The sequence below is a fragment of the Notolabrus celidotus genome, chromosome 5 (genome assembly GCF_009762535.1).
Source record: "Notolabrus celidotus isolate fNotCel1 chromosome 5, fNotCel1.pri, whole genome shotgun sequence".
Taxonomy (NCBI): domain Eukaryota; kingdom Metazoa; phylum Chordata; class Actinopteri; order Labriformes; family Labridae; genus Notolabrus; species Notolabrus celidotus.
The window spans coordinates 29023901-29044358 of record NC_048276.1 but is presented as its reverse complement, the minus strand read 5'-3'; the positions used below and the strand labels follow the sequence as shown (position 1 = coordinate 29044358).

The window sequence follows — 20458 nt, the reverse complement described above, 5'->3', positions numbered from 1 at the left end:
CAGGGTTCACATAATGACTTAACACAACAGCCTTCTGCACTGTGGTGCTTCACCACATGCAGCTGGTGCCTTTTATTTTTCACTGCTGGCTGGAGTCTGCATCTGTAGCAAAGAAGTATCAAATTCATTAAAACAGCAAATAAGCATATTCCCCTGAATTTCCAACTTCTTTCATGTACTGCACTCTTTCCTCCCACTGCTGCTGAAGTTAGTTACTTTTAAATAAAATGCCAGGCCCGTGTCCAAATGAATTTATTGGTTACAAACAGTTTGGAAATGCAAATAAAATGTCCCAGTTTAGCTGAATTCAGCCAGCAGGCCATGTAATTCAGGCTAAAAGGTGTCCACGCGTGATAAGGTAGCTTATTGTCGTGACCTTGAGGACTTTCTACCAACAAAAACTCCCTGTGTGAATAAGGAGAGTGAGTTTGAGGCAGAAGAAAACACTGATAAGCTGCTTCTACCGCACACATAAAGCCCAACAATGGGTAGAGGAGGAGGAGGAGGAGGACCCCGCCAGACTGAGACTTTAATTGAGCCCCCTCCCCTCTTCTCCACTATACCTCCACTCCTCCTCCTCCTCCCTCTCCCCTCAGTCTCCTCAGTCTCCTCCGGGGTTGCTCGCTAACTTCTCGTCTACACTCCACTTCACTCCACATTATTTTAGGACTGGATACGACGAGCAGGAGCACAAAGACATGGCTACTCTACTCAGAACACTTCTAACGCTGTTTCTTCAGATGTGCCTCCTCCATGTGAGCGGTGAGTACACCTGGAGCGGACAACACGCCATGTTTTCAGTGTTAAGTTTGGTGAAGAGGAGGAAGATAATAGCAGTTTGAATGAGAACGCGCGTACTCGTGTTGGATGCTCAAACTAACCTTAAATCACAGAAACAAGTAATTTATTATTATTTAACTCAACTCGAGCACAGTTTTATCACACAAACGTGTTTTTATTCTTGTGTGCTTACATGCAGTTAAATATGTTGTAACATTTCTCACTTTTCGTCGACATATTGAACTTGAAAGATGATCCAAACAGAGTACATTGAGGGTTTATATTGAACTTTTGTATTCTTTATCACATTTCTACATTATTACTTTACTACAGTTCTGTTTTGGTCCGGTGTTCAGTCGAAAGCATCGTCGTAAATATTGAAAGCTGTAATTAATTACTGCGTAATTGACGCACCAATTAACCTGCACACATAGCAGCACAGTATATTGAGCATACCCATACTTCAGAAAGTGACTGGTGTATTTACAGGGTTTTGTCTCAGCGTGTTTTTCGACTCAGTCTGGATAAGTTATTAAATGTTTTATTGTATTGTTGTTAACGTATAAGGAGGCACGGTGGTTTTCACCGCAGGACTAAACTTAGCGCACGACCTCAGGTTTCCATGAGAGACCTCGTTAGGTTGAGTTTCTGTTGTGTATTTTTTAAATCATTTAAGCCACACAGGGATGTGATGAAAGAGGCTGGTTATAGACAGAGTTGTGCTGCCCAGTGTGTGTGTGTGTGTGTGTGTGTGTGTGTCTGTGCAAGAACCAGTCTGAGCTGACCCAAACATTGTCTCAGAGTTGTATTAGGATGAATGTCTCAGGGCTCCAATTTAAGATTGTTTTCACTCGAACCATTCTGCAGACTATCCCTCTGTCAAAATTGATTGATACGTTTTAAATGTAAATGATATAATGTGCATCACACACACTAAAAGTCCAAGGTCACAATCTCTGAGGTGTTTCTTAACCCAAAATCCAGAAACACTTAATGGATGAGCTGCTTAACAATTCTGTCATCCAGCTTCTTTATTAGTTGTCTGATGCATTTAATTTTTCATGAGTTTATGACTGTGTCATGGTGGATCCATGGGATAAACAGCTCTGTGGTGTAGAAAACACTCTTCGATGAACATGCTGGATGCTTGGCTGACAGAAAATGTATCAGTGATCATTAAGACATCGATGAAGCTGTAAATCGTAAGCCTCATTGTAATGCAAATGCAGAATATAGATTTTTTTCTGGCAGCTTACATGTAACAAAGGGCAAGTTTTCTCTGTTTATGTGATATTTAACTGAATATTCTTACTTTTTTGGAACATTGGTTGAACATAAAAAACAATTAAAGATGCCGTCTTTTTCTGTTGGATCACAGGAACCTGTAAATCCTGTTCCTGTTTTGTTTTATTAATTAACTTAATTCAAGTCTTGTCCTGATAATCACTCATACTGGTAGCTTATTAAGCAAAACAGCAGTCACTGGTTTCAGCTTTCCAAAAGGGATATTTTCTGTTGTTCTCTCTTTTGTTCTTTCCTCTTTTTGAGGTTTTAAGCCTTTTTCGAGGATGCACCCCTCAAATTTCTAGACTCTGTCACGGTGGGCGGGGGGATAAGTCAGGAGGCAGGATATGACATCATAAGCACGCTGTAGAAGGCACAGTGTAGCGTTTACAACATGATGGCGGACAAAGGAACAGAGACTTACGCTCATGGTGAAAATGGCAAGACTACCACCTCGTGAATTGCATTGCACATAATGCAAGTGGCTGTTTCTGCTTTCTAGTTTGAAGTATTGCTATATAGCTAACGTTTTAGCCATGTGGTTGCTAAGCTAAGTAGCTTCACGCTTGCGTTCTGCAGCAAGTTGTGCTCGGTTTGCAACAGGTGACTTAAACGATCGGGTTGAGATGATGGGCTCAAATCGATCCCAATTAATTAAAGAATGTCCAGATCAGACCCAACTTGAGAGTTGAGACCAGGATGGCAAATGGTAAACACCCCCTGGTTTCATCTCCATAAATCTCTTCTTTTGTCAAATGAGAGTCTCTGGGTTTTCGATCACTGATTGATTGAAATCCTAACCATGGTCTTCAAGGACCTGTTGGCTTTGCAGCACCTTACCTCATTTATCAAAGGAATAAGCTGAGTAACAGTTTGAACAACATTTCTCAGCATTGTTCAAAGTAAAGTGAAGAAGAAGACTCCAATGGACCTTGTCATGTCTAGGGATTGGCAATTATTTTCAAATATTTGAATATTCGTTCACTTGGAAATAATCGCAGAGACACTTTGAATATTTTCTCATTTTAAGAGTACAATTTTTTTCAACGTTTTAACCGGTGCCTGGTTGCAATACGGTATTCCCTCCAGACAGTGGCTATAGAGCGTCTTAAAGCTGTTTGCTAACCGCATTAAGTAACAGAAGAAGAAGAATGCTAACTGCATTAAATAGCAAAAGGAGAAGAAAACATTTGCGACAGTTTTCTCCGTTTCTGAATCTCACACTACTACACACGCATTTCCAGAGACTGAACGTGGCTGTAAAATTTAAACATACACGCCACGCTGCGTCACAGAAACACCGCCATAAGGATCGAGACAGACGCTGTCAGTGCCCGCTACTAGCAGCACCTCCTCCTGCTGCTGGTTAATGAGACTGCTACAAAAACGGGCTGTTAATGGGACAGGTGCTATGGGGGAGTTGATTATTCGAATAATCGGCGAATAGATGCCAATGATTATTGAATAGTATTTTGGCTTGAAATGACCATCCCTAGATGCTGTGCAGCTGCAGGACATGAAACAAACTGAATTTTCTTACTTTGTTGGATCAGAATCAGCTAAAGTTTGGTAAAGTGTGCAGCCCCGGATACAACAATTGATTTCTTGAGCCTGTTAGCTGATTAAGAACCGTGGATCTTATGTGAATCGTTTACTTCCCTGCCCCCACCCCCCGCCCTTAAAGACAGACTTCATGTTGACTTGTGGATTAAGTTATTGAAGGAAGCTTTACTGTAAATAATTAAATGTAAACCTTCCTCCACATGGTATCTCACAACAGGACAACACTCACTCTGTCCTGACCCTAAACCTCTTTTTATCATAAATCCCTGTTTTTTTACCCCATCAGCCCCGTCTTAATTGGGTTACTTCTTTTTAATCCCCATCTCTCCTCTACCTCCTTTGGAGAGGGAGTAAAGCTGTCTGTTTTTGGATTATGTTGTTGGTTGGTGATAGAGACCCGTCCCTCGTAAGAGCCCTGTCAAAACTGACCTCCTCCCTAATGGACCTTGAAGGGCACTTACTTGAATACGTTTTATGGCTAAAAGCATTTCTCCCTCATGGAAACAAAGACATCCTGAGTATGAAGAAACCCAAACATGCAGCTCAGTCCAGGCATTGTACACCAATGTGTATTGATTCCACAGACTCTTGTTCATCAGTATGATGGTCATGTTGTGTTACAAGAATGAGAAAGTGGTCGGGGCAGGGTGGTTCTGCGGTAAATCAGAGCAGTGGGCAGAGCTTTTACGATGACATTTACAGAACAGAAAGTAGACATGAGGACTGTGCTGACTTAGGTCATGCTGTCATAAACTATTTTCAACCTTCAGCGTATTTTAAGGCTCTGAGGGATCCTACAAGTCTGGTTTCTGTTGTTCTGTAAATACTATTTGTTGTTCAAGTGAAGCTAGAATGATGGATGCATTGGGTCTTATACTCTTTGATATGAGTCCACCATGTATCCAAAAAAAAACAAACAAACAAGCAATCAGTTATTTGATTTCTTGTCTTCTTCGATCAATATTAGATGCAATTATGTTTCTTCTTGTAAAGATGCCACGTATTCTTATAATCTTGAACACCGAACAAGGTCATCCACCCATTGATACATTTTCAACCTTCATGGTCACACTGCTAAACTTCATCAGTGTGGTAGGAGGGATGTTAATCTTTAAAAAACAGACAACTAGATTTGATTTAAATTATTGAGGTCGAGATTACGTAAATAGAGATTGAATAGATTCTTGATCCAAGCGGATTCATGATAAATTTATTTATAAGAGATTTAATATTTAAAGGTTTCTTTAAAAGCTGATTGTAAAAGTATAGACACAAAGAGGCAAACCTATGTCTCCTACAGAAGCCTTCAAGGTGCACAGCAAACAGAGTCGTCCATGGGTTTGATGGATTGACCGGTTGATTCATAGTGTTTTCGTTACGTGTCGTGCACACAAAGCACCCAACCCTCAGAGGTTTTCATGACACCAGAAATACAATTGCAGTGTCCAACAATTCCCTGCAGAGTTGCATGTTCCCTTTAAAGCTCAGTCTGAATTGTTGCCGTAGGTTAGTCCTGCCCAAACTGTTCCCTCGGCAGTCTAAGCTTATGGCAGCATAACTAAGAGCTGGACCAAGCCTGAGCCAGCTCTAACTATAAGCTTTATCAAAAAGCAAAGTTTGAAGCCTACTCTTAAAAGTAGAGAGGGTGTCTGCCTCCCGGACCCTGACTGGTAGATGATTCCAAAGGAGAGGGGCCTGATAACTGATGGCTCTACCTCCCATACTACTTTTAGAGACTTAAGGTGTAATTAAAAAATTATGTTCTCAATGACATCAACAATAGTTAACAGTGATACTAAGTGTACCATTCAGGTCCCTGAGGAAGAGGAAGGGGTTCAACATTGTTGTTGTTGTTGTTTATATTCCACTTTTCCCGACTGACAGTTAACTACGAGACAAAGTCTAAAGGAGTGTGAAATTGCTTCCACTAACAAGTATTGTTTGTGAACCCACAGCTGGATTTTTCCGTGCCAAAGAGCTTCATTGTTGTCCAGAAACTATTAAACACCATCAATGAGCCGCGCTGTTTCACTGGAGACAAAGAGAGCTTCTTTACTCCACAACACTGAAGTTGGTTTAGGGTCAATCCTCCTCGACTTCCAGCTGGTGTTAATGCTGACTGAAACAACAAATTATTGGTCGTCTCCGGCTGAAAAAGTCTGTTATTTATGATAAAAATGTTGTGTGGAGCCAAACTGGCTTAGAGCTGAGACCACGAAACTGTCCTGACTGACTGCGTTAGATTTGTGTTGGATCTGTGACTGTGTATCCACATATACGGTGTATGGTTGTAAATCTTTCCACCTCTTGTGAACATACATTATCTAGACCAGGATGCTCCGTGTTTACTGATAGCTTGAGCCAGCTCCCTCAGGCAGTGTTGGGCATGTTGGACATGTTGGATGTAGCGATTATATAGGGGTAGCTTGACATTTTGATGGTGTTTGGACTTCAGTCAAACAAAACAGCTTTTGCATCACTCTTGCACAAATCCTGCACTTCTTGTGGACTCGCGGTGTTGTTTTTGTTGTCTGTGGCACATGTGGTACACAGTATTGTCTCTCCTCAGCATTTTTCTGTGATGGATGAACATTTTTAGAGCCATTTGATATTGTGGCAAACCACTCTGTGTTGTGTAGCCTCCAAGAAACAACTCACTTCCTTTTTGAGGGAAAGTTTTCTGATTCCTGTCAAGATTTAGGAGAAAGACCCAGTCCAATAAGCTCTGTGTCTTGAATTAGATATTCATGAGTTGATTGACAGAATATAGTAAGTAATGAGAATAATAACTCTATTTATATAGCACCATTATGAACATAAAGTTCTTAGACAATCAAGAGAAAGCCATGCTGTAATAAACTTTAAGGTAATTTATCCAAGAAAAGGCCAAAGCAACTTCTGTTTCAGACTTTTAAAAATGACTTTAATCAGATAAGCTTTCTGTCTCTGTTATATTTCAAAGACATGCTGTCTCTTGGTATTTCAGTATTGTATTTATTGAAATGATTGTATTTAGGTTATTTTTTGAGGTAGCAGTCTTGTGGATCCTAGTTTTGTCGTTTTTGCTTTCCCTGATTTCATGCATGGTTTGGACAACAACAGTAACTTGGCTAATTCACCCAGTTCTTGCTACCAGATCAGTTAAATGTCAAAATACTCAAATATGATTGTTTAAACTTATATATGACCCAAAAGTGATTAGTTTGACTGAAAATCTTTAACATTATAACTCTTAAAACAATAGCATGTGACCTTTTCAACAAAATGCTTAGGAAAACAATTTCATTTATCTTTCATCCTGATTGTTTTCATAGATTTATTGATATTTGGCAACTGAATTGAGAACAATGAGCTATAACTCAAACAGATAATCTCATAGCTGAGATATTCAAATAGGTTTGGACCTCATAAAGTGGTGACTGCACCTCTTTCGATCTGTAGAGTTACAAAGAGAACTGAGAGAGTCATAACCAAGCTGTAAATAAAGCTAGGTATGGGCACTTTTAGGTAGGGATGTCCCGATCAGTTTTTTTGGCCCCCAATACCGATCAGATTTTTTAATATTGAATATTTGCCGACACCGAGTCCCGATCTGATACTTGTGTTTGCCTAGATAATAGTTTCACAAGAGGTAAGAGAGTTGAGCTGAACGCTGTTTTTTTTTCCTCCAACAAAAATAAATAAACATATGTTCCATTTATTATTTTCTCATTATGTATACACAGTTAAGCAGACTCAGAACGCTCAATTACACTCAGCTGTAAACTGTGTCCAGTGACAGCGGCCATAACTGATTGGATGAAATGATTGGCTCAAATGCCGATCCCCGATCAATTAAAAAACGTCCAGATCGGCCCTGATCCATTAGTTGAGTTTGAGATTGGGACGTTACTACTTTTAGAGTTGCAACCCAGTTTATAACGGAGACTATCCAAACTGTGGATGTTTGGTTTAATTCTAAGTATCATCGACTCATTTTGACCTTACTTTGTTATATTTAGGTAGAGTTCTGGTTTGGCTTTAATTGTTAATACGACATAAATCATTCATTCTTTGTAGGAGCTGAACATTTGTTTTCATAGCCAGTGAAGTCGTAGTGCCGTAGTAAAGTAATCATAAGTGAGTCATAAGGTATCCTAGTGAGTCAGTGTAAATAGTGGCTGGTCTCCCTGACCTCTTCATCCGTGTCTGTGGCTGGCTGCCTGGGAATGCCTTCACCCTGCTGCTGCTGCTGAGCCGTCTGCATGCGGCAGGAAGTGTGCAGCTGTTGGCTGCAGTTGTTGGTGTGGGATTAGTGCTCCTGCCTGAGTGATAGCCGACTCTGACAGCCATGTAATCTAATGTATTGGCTCATTGTTTTCATTAAAGAGAGTGCGCTGTTTGATCCCCGAGGAAGTAAAATAGTGCTTTCCTGTAACATTAGGCATATGTAAGCTAATTCAAGCAGCATGTATGTCAGCATGGTGAACAATCAGATACTGTAAATCCTCTTGAATTAACTCTCACTAATGGTTCAAGCTCATCAGGTTTAATGCATTCAACAGCGTCTGCTGGACTTGGACAGGACAACACTGGACTTTAAAACCAGAGACCAGGGTTTGTATCTTTTGTAAGTTTTGTGAGACAGAGGTTTTGTGAGACTGTCAAGCAAGTTCTTTCAGAGGTTTTGAAGATGCGTCCAATTGGTAGTGGACCCCACGTAGACCCAGAACACTCTGGAGGGATTACAGATCGTATCTGGTGTGTGAATTCTTCAGGATCCCCCAGGAAGAGCTTAGAAACTGATGTGGGGCAGAGGAACAACTTGGTGAACTTTGTTGTGCATATTCATTACCCAGATAGGCAGAAGAAAACTGATCAACGGATGGACGGACTACCAAACACTTGATTGGAGAATATTTTCAATCTAAAAACCTGCCCATACTAAAAGTTTTTAAACTGTAAAAGATGTTGAAAATGGAAGACCAATGATTGATAGAGATAGATTTAACGTTAAACAAACATTGCTATCTCTTAGCTTCCTGGTACATCCATCGTGCTAATTACTGTTCAGCTCCTCTCCTTGTCAACTTGATCATGGAAAAATTTACAGTACACAAATGAACAAGTTAGCCCTCCGTTTCTGACATCCACCTTTATTCTTCTATTTTACTCTTGGTGCCATGGCTGCATTTTTTGTGCATCCTTCTCCGGTCAGCTTGCTTCCTGATTTAAAGAAAGAATGCTTGGCTGTCCTTTGGATTTCCCCACAAAACAGGATATCATATCGTTAAAAGTGAACATGTTTGATATGAACATGTGTTCCACAATCTCTCTCCGAGCAGATCAGGAAAGAATCACTCTGAGCATGCCTCACACCTCAGGAAAATCTGGAAAGATCATCCAAGACCATCAAAAAAACAGGGTGCAATCCAGCCTATTTTTAACGCATACTACTTTAAAGCTAGGGTTGGTAGTCATGGAAAACTAGCATGAATTTGAATGTATCATTTCCTCAGGTCTCCATCTAACCTCTCCCCCCCTCCCCTCGGAGCTCCTCCAAAACGATTCCCCCGCTCACATGCGAGCACATGCTGAGCGCCGCTGATTCGCGACCATATGATGGTGACTGATTCAAAACCGGTCCTCAGCACATCGTTTGTGTTTTGCACTACGTCAACTTATGTCTCACTCAGCGGTAAGAAAACACCAAAACATTATCATAGTGAAAGTTAACACAAACAAACATGAAATGTACGTGCAGAAGGTGGGCAGAATGGCAGGGTGGGATTTGATTGGTTTCATAATTTGGCTCCTGATGACAGGGATTGGTTGGTGTTTTTCCAGGTTTACTCTGGCTGTAGATAGCAGCTTTTCTTTTTACCTGTTTTTAAACAACACATTATGTATTGATTGCCATCGCGACATAAAGATCATTGTAACCAGTATAACAAAAAGTGCATCTAAATCTGACAACGTTGTCATTTCTGTTCATACCAGCGCTCTTGGTTTGCACGTCAGACCGACAGTAAAGGCAAGCACATAATAAAAAAAGTACTTGAGATATGTTTGTAAATTGCTAATAAATCAACACAATTCTTGTTTCATATTCCCATACCTTCATATCCTCTGACTCTAACAACAGAGTTGTTTTCCATGATACTTCCAGAGAAAGTTTCATCATATTAAGTCGCTGATAAAGATACTGTACGGACTAAAACAGCATTTTGCAGATCTGTTAAGGATTTCTTTCCTGCTTTGTTGATTATAAATGGAAAATTAATTTACTTTCTATGAAACAGAGACCAAAGATTAAGAAATGCACCAACACAACATGCTTGATTATGTTTATTATGGAGCAGAAAGCGGATATAAAGGCTACATTAATTTCCTTGAAGAAAGTTGAAGATGATCTCATTAAATTTGCTGAACCTGCTCGTTGAGCTGCTACGAATTCGCTGAAACTGAAAATATGTCGAAAGCATTTGTTTTGTTGTACAAGCAGTCTCTGTGTTTGTCTCAGTCTTTGGTTAAAAGCCTGAGCATGCTCTGAACATCCAAGACATGTTTGACAAAATCAAAGCTCCCACTGTTTAGCCGGCAGGAGCAGAGCTTACATCCAGCTCTAAGCCTAGACTGAAGGTTTTTTAGAGCCCTGTCTTGTATGTGTAGAGCATCTCTGCAGTCTGTAGTCGGTTGATGTTTGAGTGGGATTTTGTATCCAGCAGCTGCCTCTGTAGTTTGATCCCTTCGCCTTCTGGGAGGGAACTTATTCGTCTGTATTGACTACTTTTCCAGAGCGCAAGAACCATCCAAATCATAGTAGACTAGTGTGTTATCAAAGCTCTTTATTCACCACAGTGAAAAATCTTTACAGTGAACAATACGCCCAAGAGGATGTAGGACTAGTGAGAGAAGCATGAGGCTTTTAAAGGTTGTTAAAGCAAATTTAATCAAGAGGAGGAATGTTGGAAGTTACCGGAGACAGACGAACATCCGTGTGCATGCATGAGATGAGGAGCTCGTCCTGGAGTTATGCCAGAGCACATTTTATTTTATCTCTCTCTGTGTCAGAAACACCAGCGAGGTCTCCTGCACCACTTTTTGGTATGTATTTTTAAAACATGTTGAGAGTGCTGCAGGGTTCCACATCAGTTTTCTCCTCATCGTGCTGGGAAAGTGCTGAGAGGGTCGTTTCTGAAAAGCCTCTTTGAATCCCAAATATTGGATTTGGCCGCACTGCTTGCACTGGATTGATTATTTCGTATGCAGTATTTTAGGATCAGTGTGACGAATGTAGAAGTGTGTTTTTTGTGTGTTTTTGCCCAGTTGGAGAGTCAGTTCTTTCTACAGCTTTGTAAACACAGTCATCTGTGTGATCATTTATCCTGAGAGTTCAACCTGAGCATCCATTTGTAACAAGAGTACGATTTTGCAGCATGTAGAGCAGACAAGCAGTCCTTCATGGTAGCCAAAATGAATCTGTTAAATTCATAACTTTGTGACAATCACCCAGACTGAAGTATGTTTGGAAGAGAAACAGCTGCATGTCGACATGCAATAAAGACCAAGCAATGTCAGAACAGCTTCATGTCTATTTTCTAAATTCACTGCGCTAGGTAGTTGAGTGTTAAGTATCTGGCCTCCAATAATATAAATATTAATAAGTTGTTTAACTGATGAGTAATTCTGATGCAGACTAACAAGAAGGGTGACATTTAATTGTTAAGTTGACTGAATGTGTACATTCAGTTTTATTAACACGGTTTCTGTTAAATGATGATGGCTAAGAATATCGGACTTCAGCTCCAGCATGCCCAGAAGATGACGAAATCCCAAATGGCTGGTAATCAAGAGCAATGTACTGTGTAAGCACCTCTGTTATTTTTAGCGCTCTTGGGTTGTCTCTGGACATATTCGCTCTTCTCTCCAGCGTTTGCAGAAAAGTTGGCTGTAGCTGTCTCCCTCTGCTGGCTTTAGCAAACTCCTCGAACTCCGGGCTGTGCTGGTTCTTCAGATGCTTTATTAAATTGCTCGTGTTGAAGGAGCTATTTTTCTCCCCTCCTCTAGATAGTTTAGAGGTACATATTTTGCAGTTTTCTTTTCTTTTGTCATCCTCATTTATGCTGAAGTATTTCCAAACCGCCGACATTGCTCCTCCTACTCTACCTGTCTGCTCAACGCATGACAAGCTAACTCTGTGCCGTAAAGTGGTATCGGGTGTCGTGGTATTCGATGTGCTTTGACCAGTACAAGTACAAATACTGACACCTGGTATCGGCCCGATACCCGATACTGGTATTGCTATCGGTGCATCCCTACATTCCTCACTATCTTTGTAAGAACCAAGCGGCAACCTCTGGTCTAAAATATGAAGCCAATGCGGAAGTGTTAAAAACTGCAGTTCATCGAGCATCCGCTTGAGGCTGGCTTCAGAAACACCAGAAACCACATACACACCCATTCAAGAAGACGATCTGTGCAGCAGATATAAACATGTTTACAGCCTGTTTAAAAAAAGGACAGTTCAGAAGATATTAAGATTACGAGTTTTGCCCATTTAAGGACATGACTGACTTGACTGACATGCGGGAACACATAGCTGTTGGCTAGGAGGCTCAAACCCCGCCTCTTTACGTCACACTCCTCTGAATGAGTTCAGCATTGCCAATATGGCTCCCGCCGACGATTGGCTTCAAAACAGCGTTCAGGAACAGATGGATGAAGTCACGGATACTATGTCCATTATTTATGGCAAGAACTTAAAATATGAACATAATTGAAGCTACAAGAACTGAATTGACTCTGACAGAGCTATCTGATCATCAGTTATGCTTTTAAGTTACAGTTCAATTATAGCACAGTTGCATAAAATGAAATCCATGAAGTAAAGTACAAATACTTCAGATTAGTTCCTAAGTGTAGTACTCGAATAAATGCATTCAGTGTTTTTTTCTAAAGTGGCACAGGTCTGTGAGTCTGGAGTTCTGCCCCATGCAGCACCATGTGAGATCTGAATCAGCAAACACAGGAACATAAACAGTTTCAAACCTACTCCTTACACAAAGCATTGTGACCAGGCAATCCCTAGATGTGCATTAAAACCCAAACAGCAGTCTGAATTTATAGTGTCACCTCTGAAAGCATGCAGCAGATTTATTACCAGAGGACAGCGTGTGAAGGGATCAATCTGTCAGAGTGACCTCAGCTGGATAAAGGAATCTTTATAATAGAAGAATTAAAAAAGAGAAAAGTCAAATCATGTAATATGCTGGTTGAAGTGTTGTCTTGGTTTATTTAAAAGTTTGTTTTCCTCCAACACGGTGAGGGTCGATTATCAGTCCATGCATTCATTTAGAAAATAAATATGCCATGAGACGGTTCGGCTTCCTTTTTTATGAAAATTAATTTTGAGTATTGCTGTCTTTGGCAGATTTCTACCATTTGTCTCTAAACTCTGCACATGCAAAATTGGCCATCTGTACATGACGTCCCCTCATATTTAGAAGGCCCATCTGTGGGACACATGGCACTCTCTTGGGCCTCAATCCAAGACTTGGCAGCGGTCCCATCAGTGCCACAGGGAGAGACAAAAAACCTCCAGTATTGCTTTCATTGAGAAGCCTTTCCTTCCTCCTTTTCCCACTTGTCTCCCTCTTTGGTCTGCAAACAGAGCTTAACCAACAGCTGCACACACCTGACGCCCAATCCATCGGACCAGGGACATTCTGCTGTGGGGCAACAAGCAGGGGCTCACGTTACACAGAAACCGTACACCACAATGGTCTTCACTTCATTCCCGCCTTTTCTGAGCCGTGACCCCCATCTTCTGTCCCCTCTAACACCTCTCTCATGCCCCCTCCTCTGCCTTTTTTTTCTCTTTCGGGGTGCAGTGGACGGAGCCTGGGAATGTTTACTTTGCTTTGTTGTTGTCAACAGTTCTGACTGAAACAGCAGGGGACCACAGGAAAGTCGTATTCAATTAAAGGTTGGGATTAACTTTAGAAAATGTACGATACAGTGCCATCTGTAGTCAGTTCAGTGTTTAATTAGTATGATCTTTGTGAGTATTAATAAGAACTGTAAAGTATAATGTAAGGTCAGTTTTGACAGTTTTCTTAATTTATCAAGCTTTGGCACACATAGCTGGCACTCTCTACCAAACATACCACCCACATGGACAGCCTATCTTTGGAGACGGTTTCTTGGAAAACTGGAAGACTCTCCCTCCAAAACTGTCCAAACCAGAGAGGACAAGAGATCCTGATGCCAAACAAAACCAATCCAAATCCACAACTGTTTATTTTCTGCACTAGTTTTTTTCTGTTAGGCAATATAGTATTGTGTGCTATTTGTGAAGTGTCTTTGAGTTCTGTGAAAAGCGCTATATAAATAAAATCTAATATTATTATTATTATTATTATTATTATTATTATTATTATTAATAATAATAATATAAAGCCCATTCAACACAGATTATTCTAGTGAGCGACACATTTGTACATTAAAAAAATGTAGAAAGTGTTTGGTAGAGTTTGAGAAACTAGGTTATGTAAGCTAGCATAGATGTTTGCCTTCAAAACAAAATCTTTATGGACAATGATCTGCTTAATTTGTCTCTCAAATAATTGGTGTAACTGTGATGATTTGTAAAAATGAAGATCTAGATTCTCTTTTTAACTTCCTCTGCCACCCTCCTTGTACTGTAATGGTTCACACCCTCCCCCTTGATGACTTCCTACTGAGATACAACAACGACATGGCTACCAGAGAGTTTGTTGCCAGTTCCGTCATTCTTTTGAAAATGGTTTGGTTTTGTGGGGTGAGACCAACCGACAACCTCGGGTCTTAAACTATGAGTCCAATGCGGAGGTGCTAAAAACTGCCGTTCATCAAGGATCCCCTTAAGGTTGGCTCTGGAAGTACCAGAAAACACATACACACTAATTCAGAAAAGGCGATCTTTACATCAGAAATAAACATGTTTACAGCCTGGTTCAAAAGACGGCTTGGGTCCACGTAGCTAATTTCTTGATCGGCACACACTGTACGGGGGGTGAATGTTTTCATAAAAAGGTAATTTCAAAGATATTTAGATTCCGAGTTTTCCATTATGAGAGGCACAGCTGACTTGATTGACAGGCGGGAACACTGTAGCTGTTGGCTAGGAGGCTCAAAACAGCGCTTCAGAAACAGATGGGTGACGTCACGGATACTACGTCCATTATGTATACAGTCTATGGGTGACTCAAAAAAAAAAACACAGTCTGCTGCAAAGTTTAAGGGCTGTTGCAACTAAAGGCAGCTGCACGAAAATGTATTCAACATCTTAAACAGAGGCATGGAGTCGAATGGGAGAAATGTGTCTCACCACAAGATGCACTAGACCGCTACAGCCCACAAACACCTGCTGAAAAGCTGCCAGCTTTAGCACAAACATTATTCCATTGCATTGCATGCTATAAAAAAAGGGACAAAATGGAAAGATATTACTAAAGCAGGCGTGCTGCATATAGCTAAAGATTTGATGCTCAGTGCAGAAGCTAAAAACTGCAGTTCTTATTTGTCAGTTTTATTGGACAGCTGAATCATCTCTGTGGCTCAAACTTGGCATTTCCAATCAAAATGATACGTATCAAATGTGTATCTGGTAATCTTCTCAGCACATTAAGCAACTGCATTCAACATCATGACCTCAAGGCTGAATAACTCAACATGGAGGGAAGCGTAGTCAGAGCTGAGTTACACATGAATCATGGATTAACTTGCAGTTAATGGTCCATGATGAACTCTTCTTACGTCTTGTGGGTGGAAAGCATGGATTCCCCTTTGACTCCTGAGGGGTTTAGGTGTGTGTGAAATGTGACCACAACACTATGTCATTGGTCAGAGGTTTAACTTCCCTCTGCAGCTCTGTCCTCTTGTTACTGATATGTGATGTGTGTCCCTTTGGAACAATAGAGCTGACACACACTCGTCTTCGGTGTTTGCTCGGAGCGTCCCCCGTAGATCAGGTCATTGTCCCGAGGAATGCCAAGTCCTCTGATTTCTTCTCTCCTCATGGTTTATGTCAAACTGACAAACCCAGCAATGCGTCAGTGTCACCTGCAGAATGCCCGGAGAACCTGCAGGAGTATATTTAGTGTGGTATTCACAGGATTGAGTTGCAAAGTCATGTAGAGAGTATGAATGAAGAAAGTAACAGAATAGGGAAAAATACTTTTTTTGGGATATTAAGAGTCATAGAGCAGGAGCACTCATTAACCCCTGATGGTGAAGGTGACTTGTTATGACAGCTAAAGATGTAGACGGGGTTATATCTGCTCAAAGTGAGAGTAATGGATGCAACCAGTACATATTTAACAGAATCAAAAGATATTGGACCCAATTTGGCATCATTTATTCTTTGAAGTGGAATAACAAACCAATTTACCTGTAGCAGTATACTAACCTAGGAGTCCTTATAGAATAATGTTGGCAATATTGTGCACTTTTTTGAATGTCCATAAATCCCATGATTAGATTTAAAACAATGAATTAATCCCAATAATAGGCTGGGTACTGTGCTGAACCCCAAACCAGACATACTTCAATCCTCTGTGCCAAAGAGCGCCATCGTTCTTGTCTTTTTTTTGGAATATATTGACAATAGATTTAAATATTGAGGAAAAAAAACAGCCTTATTCTTTCAAATATGAAGCATCAAGAATATTTGAACTATCAATATGCAATGTTTTGTCTAGTAGGTCGACCTACAAACATTCAGATATGCTTTGTAATTGGAAATATTACATATAATCATTTGTTTTCAGTAGATTGAATCATGGAATTTCAAGATTGCCTTAAAATGGATTGCATCAGTGAACTCTATTGTCTGTGTGGAGGCACAGCAGTGCTTTGAGCTGAATGCTACCCACACATACTATGAATGATAACGCAGTAATGCATCTTAAATTGATGCCATTGTCATTTTCTTAATTTTGGATGCAATCATGTTCATATTGGCTTATCAGCACTGAGCATAAAGTGCTACAGCTTAGGTTACATAAAATAGACTTTGTTGAATGCATTTACCAGCACATCAGAATATTTGACGACATAATTATTCTCCTTTCTTCTTGTATTTCCGTTCAGATTAAATGATAAAGCTGATCATTTCTGGCTCTGTGCCAGTCAGCTTCCTGTCCCATCATCTTGCATTCACATCTGCTGCTGAATTAAAATGAAGTCGGTTTAAATCCAGGCTGACTTTGATGGTGAAAAGACATCTCTGTGTTCTGCGTGTACATGTGCAAATGAATATTCATGAGGACCTCAGGGCTAACCAGGGCGTCTTTCATGGTGTTTGCCTCTCTTGCTAATGGGCTGTGCCATGCCATGGATATGGCATACATCTGGCACTGTTTTTTCTGAACGGGCATGTTTGCTGCTGAAATTGGTCTTCTTAAGAAAGTCAAATAATCTTATTATGACTGTCTTTTATAACTCCTCTTATTTTCAGCGCTTTCTGGTGAATTAAGTGTAAAATCTGCACACAGTGGTCCTCTTCCCTCTGTGTTTTCAATGAACAGAACACAGTAACTATTGTTTGCTTTTCAGATTAAACTTTGTATGTGGGAGTGAAAAGGATGTCTGTGTTTGCCATCATGAGTACTGCAGAGTAGAATTACAGAGTCTTATGTCAGTGCTGTCTGTAAATGTTATCCCAGCCCCCGAGGCTCAGTGATCAGTGCGATGGTAGAGGGCCAGAGTTAACTCACATTTCATGCTTTGTGTGGGACTCTACACCCTCAGCTGATTCATCGTGCAGGCCTAATTATTTTTGTCTTTCTCTGTGCAGTAAGTGGTTACAGGGCATTTGTTTGGCAGGTTCCCCAGAGGACTCATCTCTTTGTTTAAGTGTCCCTTGGGAAAGATAAGAGAGACAGAAAATGTGCTTGTGGATAGAAAACATCAGCAACTGTTGATGGGACCATGGATCTGTAAGAATGTCTTTCTCTTTCTCTTTCTCTGCATCGTTTTCACACAAGCAGGGGCAGCGAAATATTATTTCATCTGATATTCTCTTGTAATGCATTTCTGGAGTCTTGGCCATAAAAGTGTCAATCAACAATGAACTATTCATCATGGACAAGAGCTAACGATGACCAAAACTTAAATATATGCCTCGCACTTTTCCCCTTGTTGACTTCCTATTGCGTCAATCGTTTGAAAATGGTTTGGTTTTTTGGCATAAGACAAAAAATAAATATATAAATATATTCAGATTATTGGCAAAGAAAAGAAAGCGCCCAAACATCCAATTTTTGCTGGAAACATTGAATCTTTTTGCATTCTCTCCGCTCTGACCGAACGCCACAGCCAGCTCTTTCATCTGTTGACATAGTACCAAAGAAAATACAAAGGCTCAATATTATAGTCTTTTGCATCAGACTTGTAACTTGTTCACTGTAGTTTTGCCGTAAACATGCATTTATTGTCTCTGATTTTCTACAGAAGAATGAGGAGCTTGTATTTTCAGCCTCTTTATGCATATTATCTTCTCCATCCAGCTACCAGAAGTCACCGAGTCGATGTGGGGGAGGAATTTTTAAGACAGATGCCTGGCAGTTTGAAGTGAGATGAGCTGAATTTGAATGGGAAAGATCAAACAGATGTGTCCTTTTCTAACTGTGGAAGTCTTAAACACGGACTCTGCAGACTGCTGATGGGGAGTCAGGAGCTTTTCGGAGCAGATGTTAGGCGATAACAGATTCTGCATGGTGACTTTTTTTGGGCTTTGTTGAGAAACGTCACAGATCTTGACATGAGATGTGATAACAGGCTTTGTTCACAGATAAGAATCAGACACTGAAGGGGGGGTGTCCAAGTCTCAGACAGGACTTATTGAGGAGCCTGGGTGCAGAGTTGACTTGTGAGGGCAATTTAGTGGCTGCCAGACACTGCTAGTGTCTTTTGAAGACGTGTGTGATGAAAGCTGTTATGTGATCTACCTCTGCAGCTCAAATTCAGGGTCTGGAATCTGCCTGGGGCCGCTCCTCTATACTGCAATTTCAGAGTAGAGATGTGTCAGAGCTCCAGGCTCCAAAGCTCTAACAGTATCCCTGTAAAGAGTGGATGAAGACCCTCTGAATTAACATCTGGAATCATTCAGGACAAGAAAGATATAAAAGCTGCTGGCTAGCTTTTGGCAAACACCTTCCTGGTTGATATGAGATACAGAGCAAAGTCAGTCACCAGGCGTAAGAAAATAATGATGTGACACACTTTCATTGTCCGAGTGTTTCTCCTTATTAGATCTTAGTTTTCTTTTTACTGTTATTCTTTAAAAATAAAATATTCTGAGTTTACAGCAGTGAAAATCAGACGGTGAAAATGCCATGAAGTTGGATTAAATCCAGGTTTCTGAGGAATAATTTCCAAGCTGGAAAAAGCTCAACTTAATAAAGAACTTGAATCTAAACCAAATGAAGAAATGGTGATTACCCTGATGGATTATAAAGCTCCTTGGCAGCCAGCATCCCGCTCTAAACAAATTAAAACTGGTGTGTGTCATTACGGGCAGAATAGTATGTGCTACTAAAATAAAACCACAACTCATCAGGGATTTGTTTGTGTGGTCTGTTGAGGTTGGCTGGCAGCGTTTGCAGTGACTTTATTTCTTCTTGCAACAGTTTTTCCTTGTGAACATTTTTTTATATTGGCTCTAATTTTGTTGCTGTTCCCCACACTTTTGTAATGTGTCTAAAAGCAATCAGAAGGAAACTCTTTCTGTGACTGCTGTTGGATATAAAGCATGAAAACTTTGGACAACTTTTTACTTGTCAAATTTGACCTTTTAAGTGAGCGCAGCTTTTTATCCAGCCAACGTGCGGTTTCATCACAGTTCTTCTGGAGAAACATTTGACCCTCTGACTTTGTGATAGGTTGTCTTTGTTTTGGCTCATCCAAATGCACTTCTCAGCTGGAATCCCAGTCCAGCACAAAGACCTCTCAACTTACCCTGAGGTGAAAACGAAACATGAATCTCATCTTAGCTGAAGTCTCCCTGTAGCTCTTCTGACATCATCAGTGGGTGACAGAAGCAGACTGTTGGTGCCAGACTCTCCTCACTGAGAGGAGTCATTCGAGGTGGTTTGGGCATCTGGCAGGGAAATCCCCCATGGAGGCTGAGGGACCTGGATGAGGTTGTCGGGGAAACAGACGTCTGGGCGGTTCAGTTTGCCCTGTTGTGAAAGTGACCCTGACCTGCAAGTAGTGACTCAATATGGAGGCAGTTTACACTTATAGTGTTAAATAGTGTTAAATTATTGGTTGTAAAATGTAACTGTGGTTACACCTAATGACATTTACAGCAGAAAAGAGACTTGCACATCATGGGATGAATACCGGATGTGCAATTACATTGTTTTCCACAATACCTGCGGTGGAAACATGTCCCTTCTGAATCCAAAATAAGTCAATCTCTAAATTGGCAGCAGTCAATCTGAGGGGTATGAAAGTATTAAAATTGTGTAAAAGTATGACCATCATACCCAGGCCTCCACTTAAAACATAGACTGTATAAATAATGGATGTAGTATCCGTGACGTCACCCGTCTGTTCCTGAGCACTGTTTTGAAGCCAATCGTTGGTGCCATATTGGTAATGCTGAACTCAACCAAACTTAGTGTGAGGTATACAGTGTGTGCCGATAGAGAAATGAGCTATGTAGAGCCAAGCTGTTTTTCGAACCAGGCTGTAAACATGTTTATTTCTGATGTAAAGATCATCTTCTTTGAATGGGTGTGTATGTGGTCTCTGGTGTTTCTGCAGCCAGCCTCAAGTGGATCCACGATGAATTGCAGTTTAT

At 40.6% G+C, this 20458-nt stretch overlaps 1 protein-coding gene across 1 annotated transcript in view; it reads left to right on the top strand.

Moving 5' to 3' along the window:
- Nucleotides 1-214: 214 nt before the first annotated feature.
- Nucleotides 215-20458, top strand: part of mcama (melanoma cell adhesion molecule a) — a 69099-nt gene continuing 48855 nt past the window's right edge. The window contains exon 1 of the mRNA XM_034683913.1: nucleotides 215-762. Within this exon, the coding sequence (XP_034539804.1) occupies nucleotides 699-762 (64 nt within the window). The 5' untranslated portion in view covers nucleotides 215-698. The remainder of the gene's footprint in view (nucleotides 763-20458) is intronic.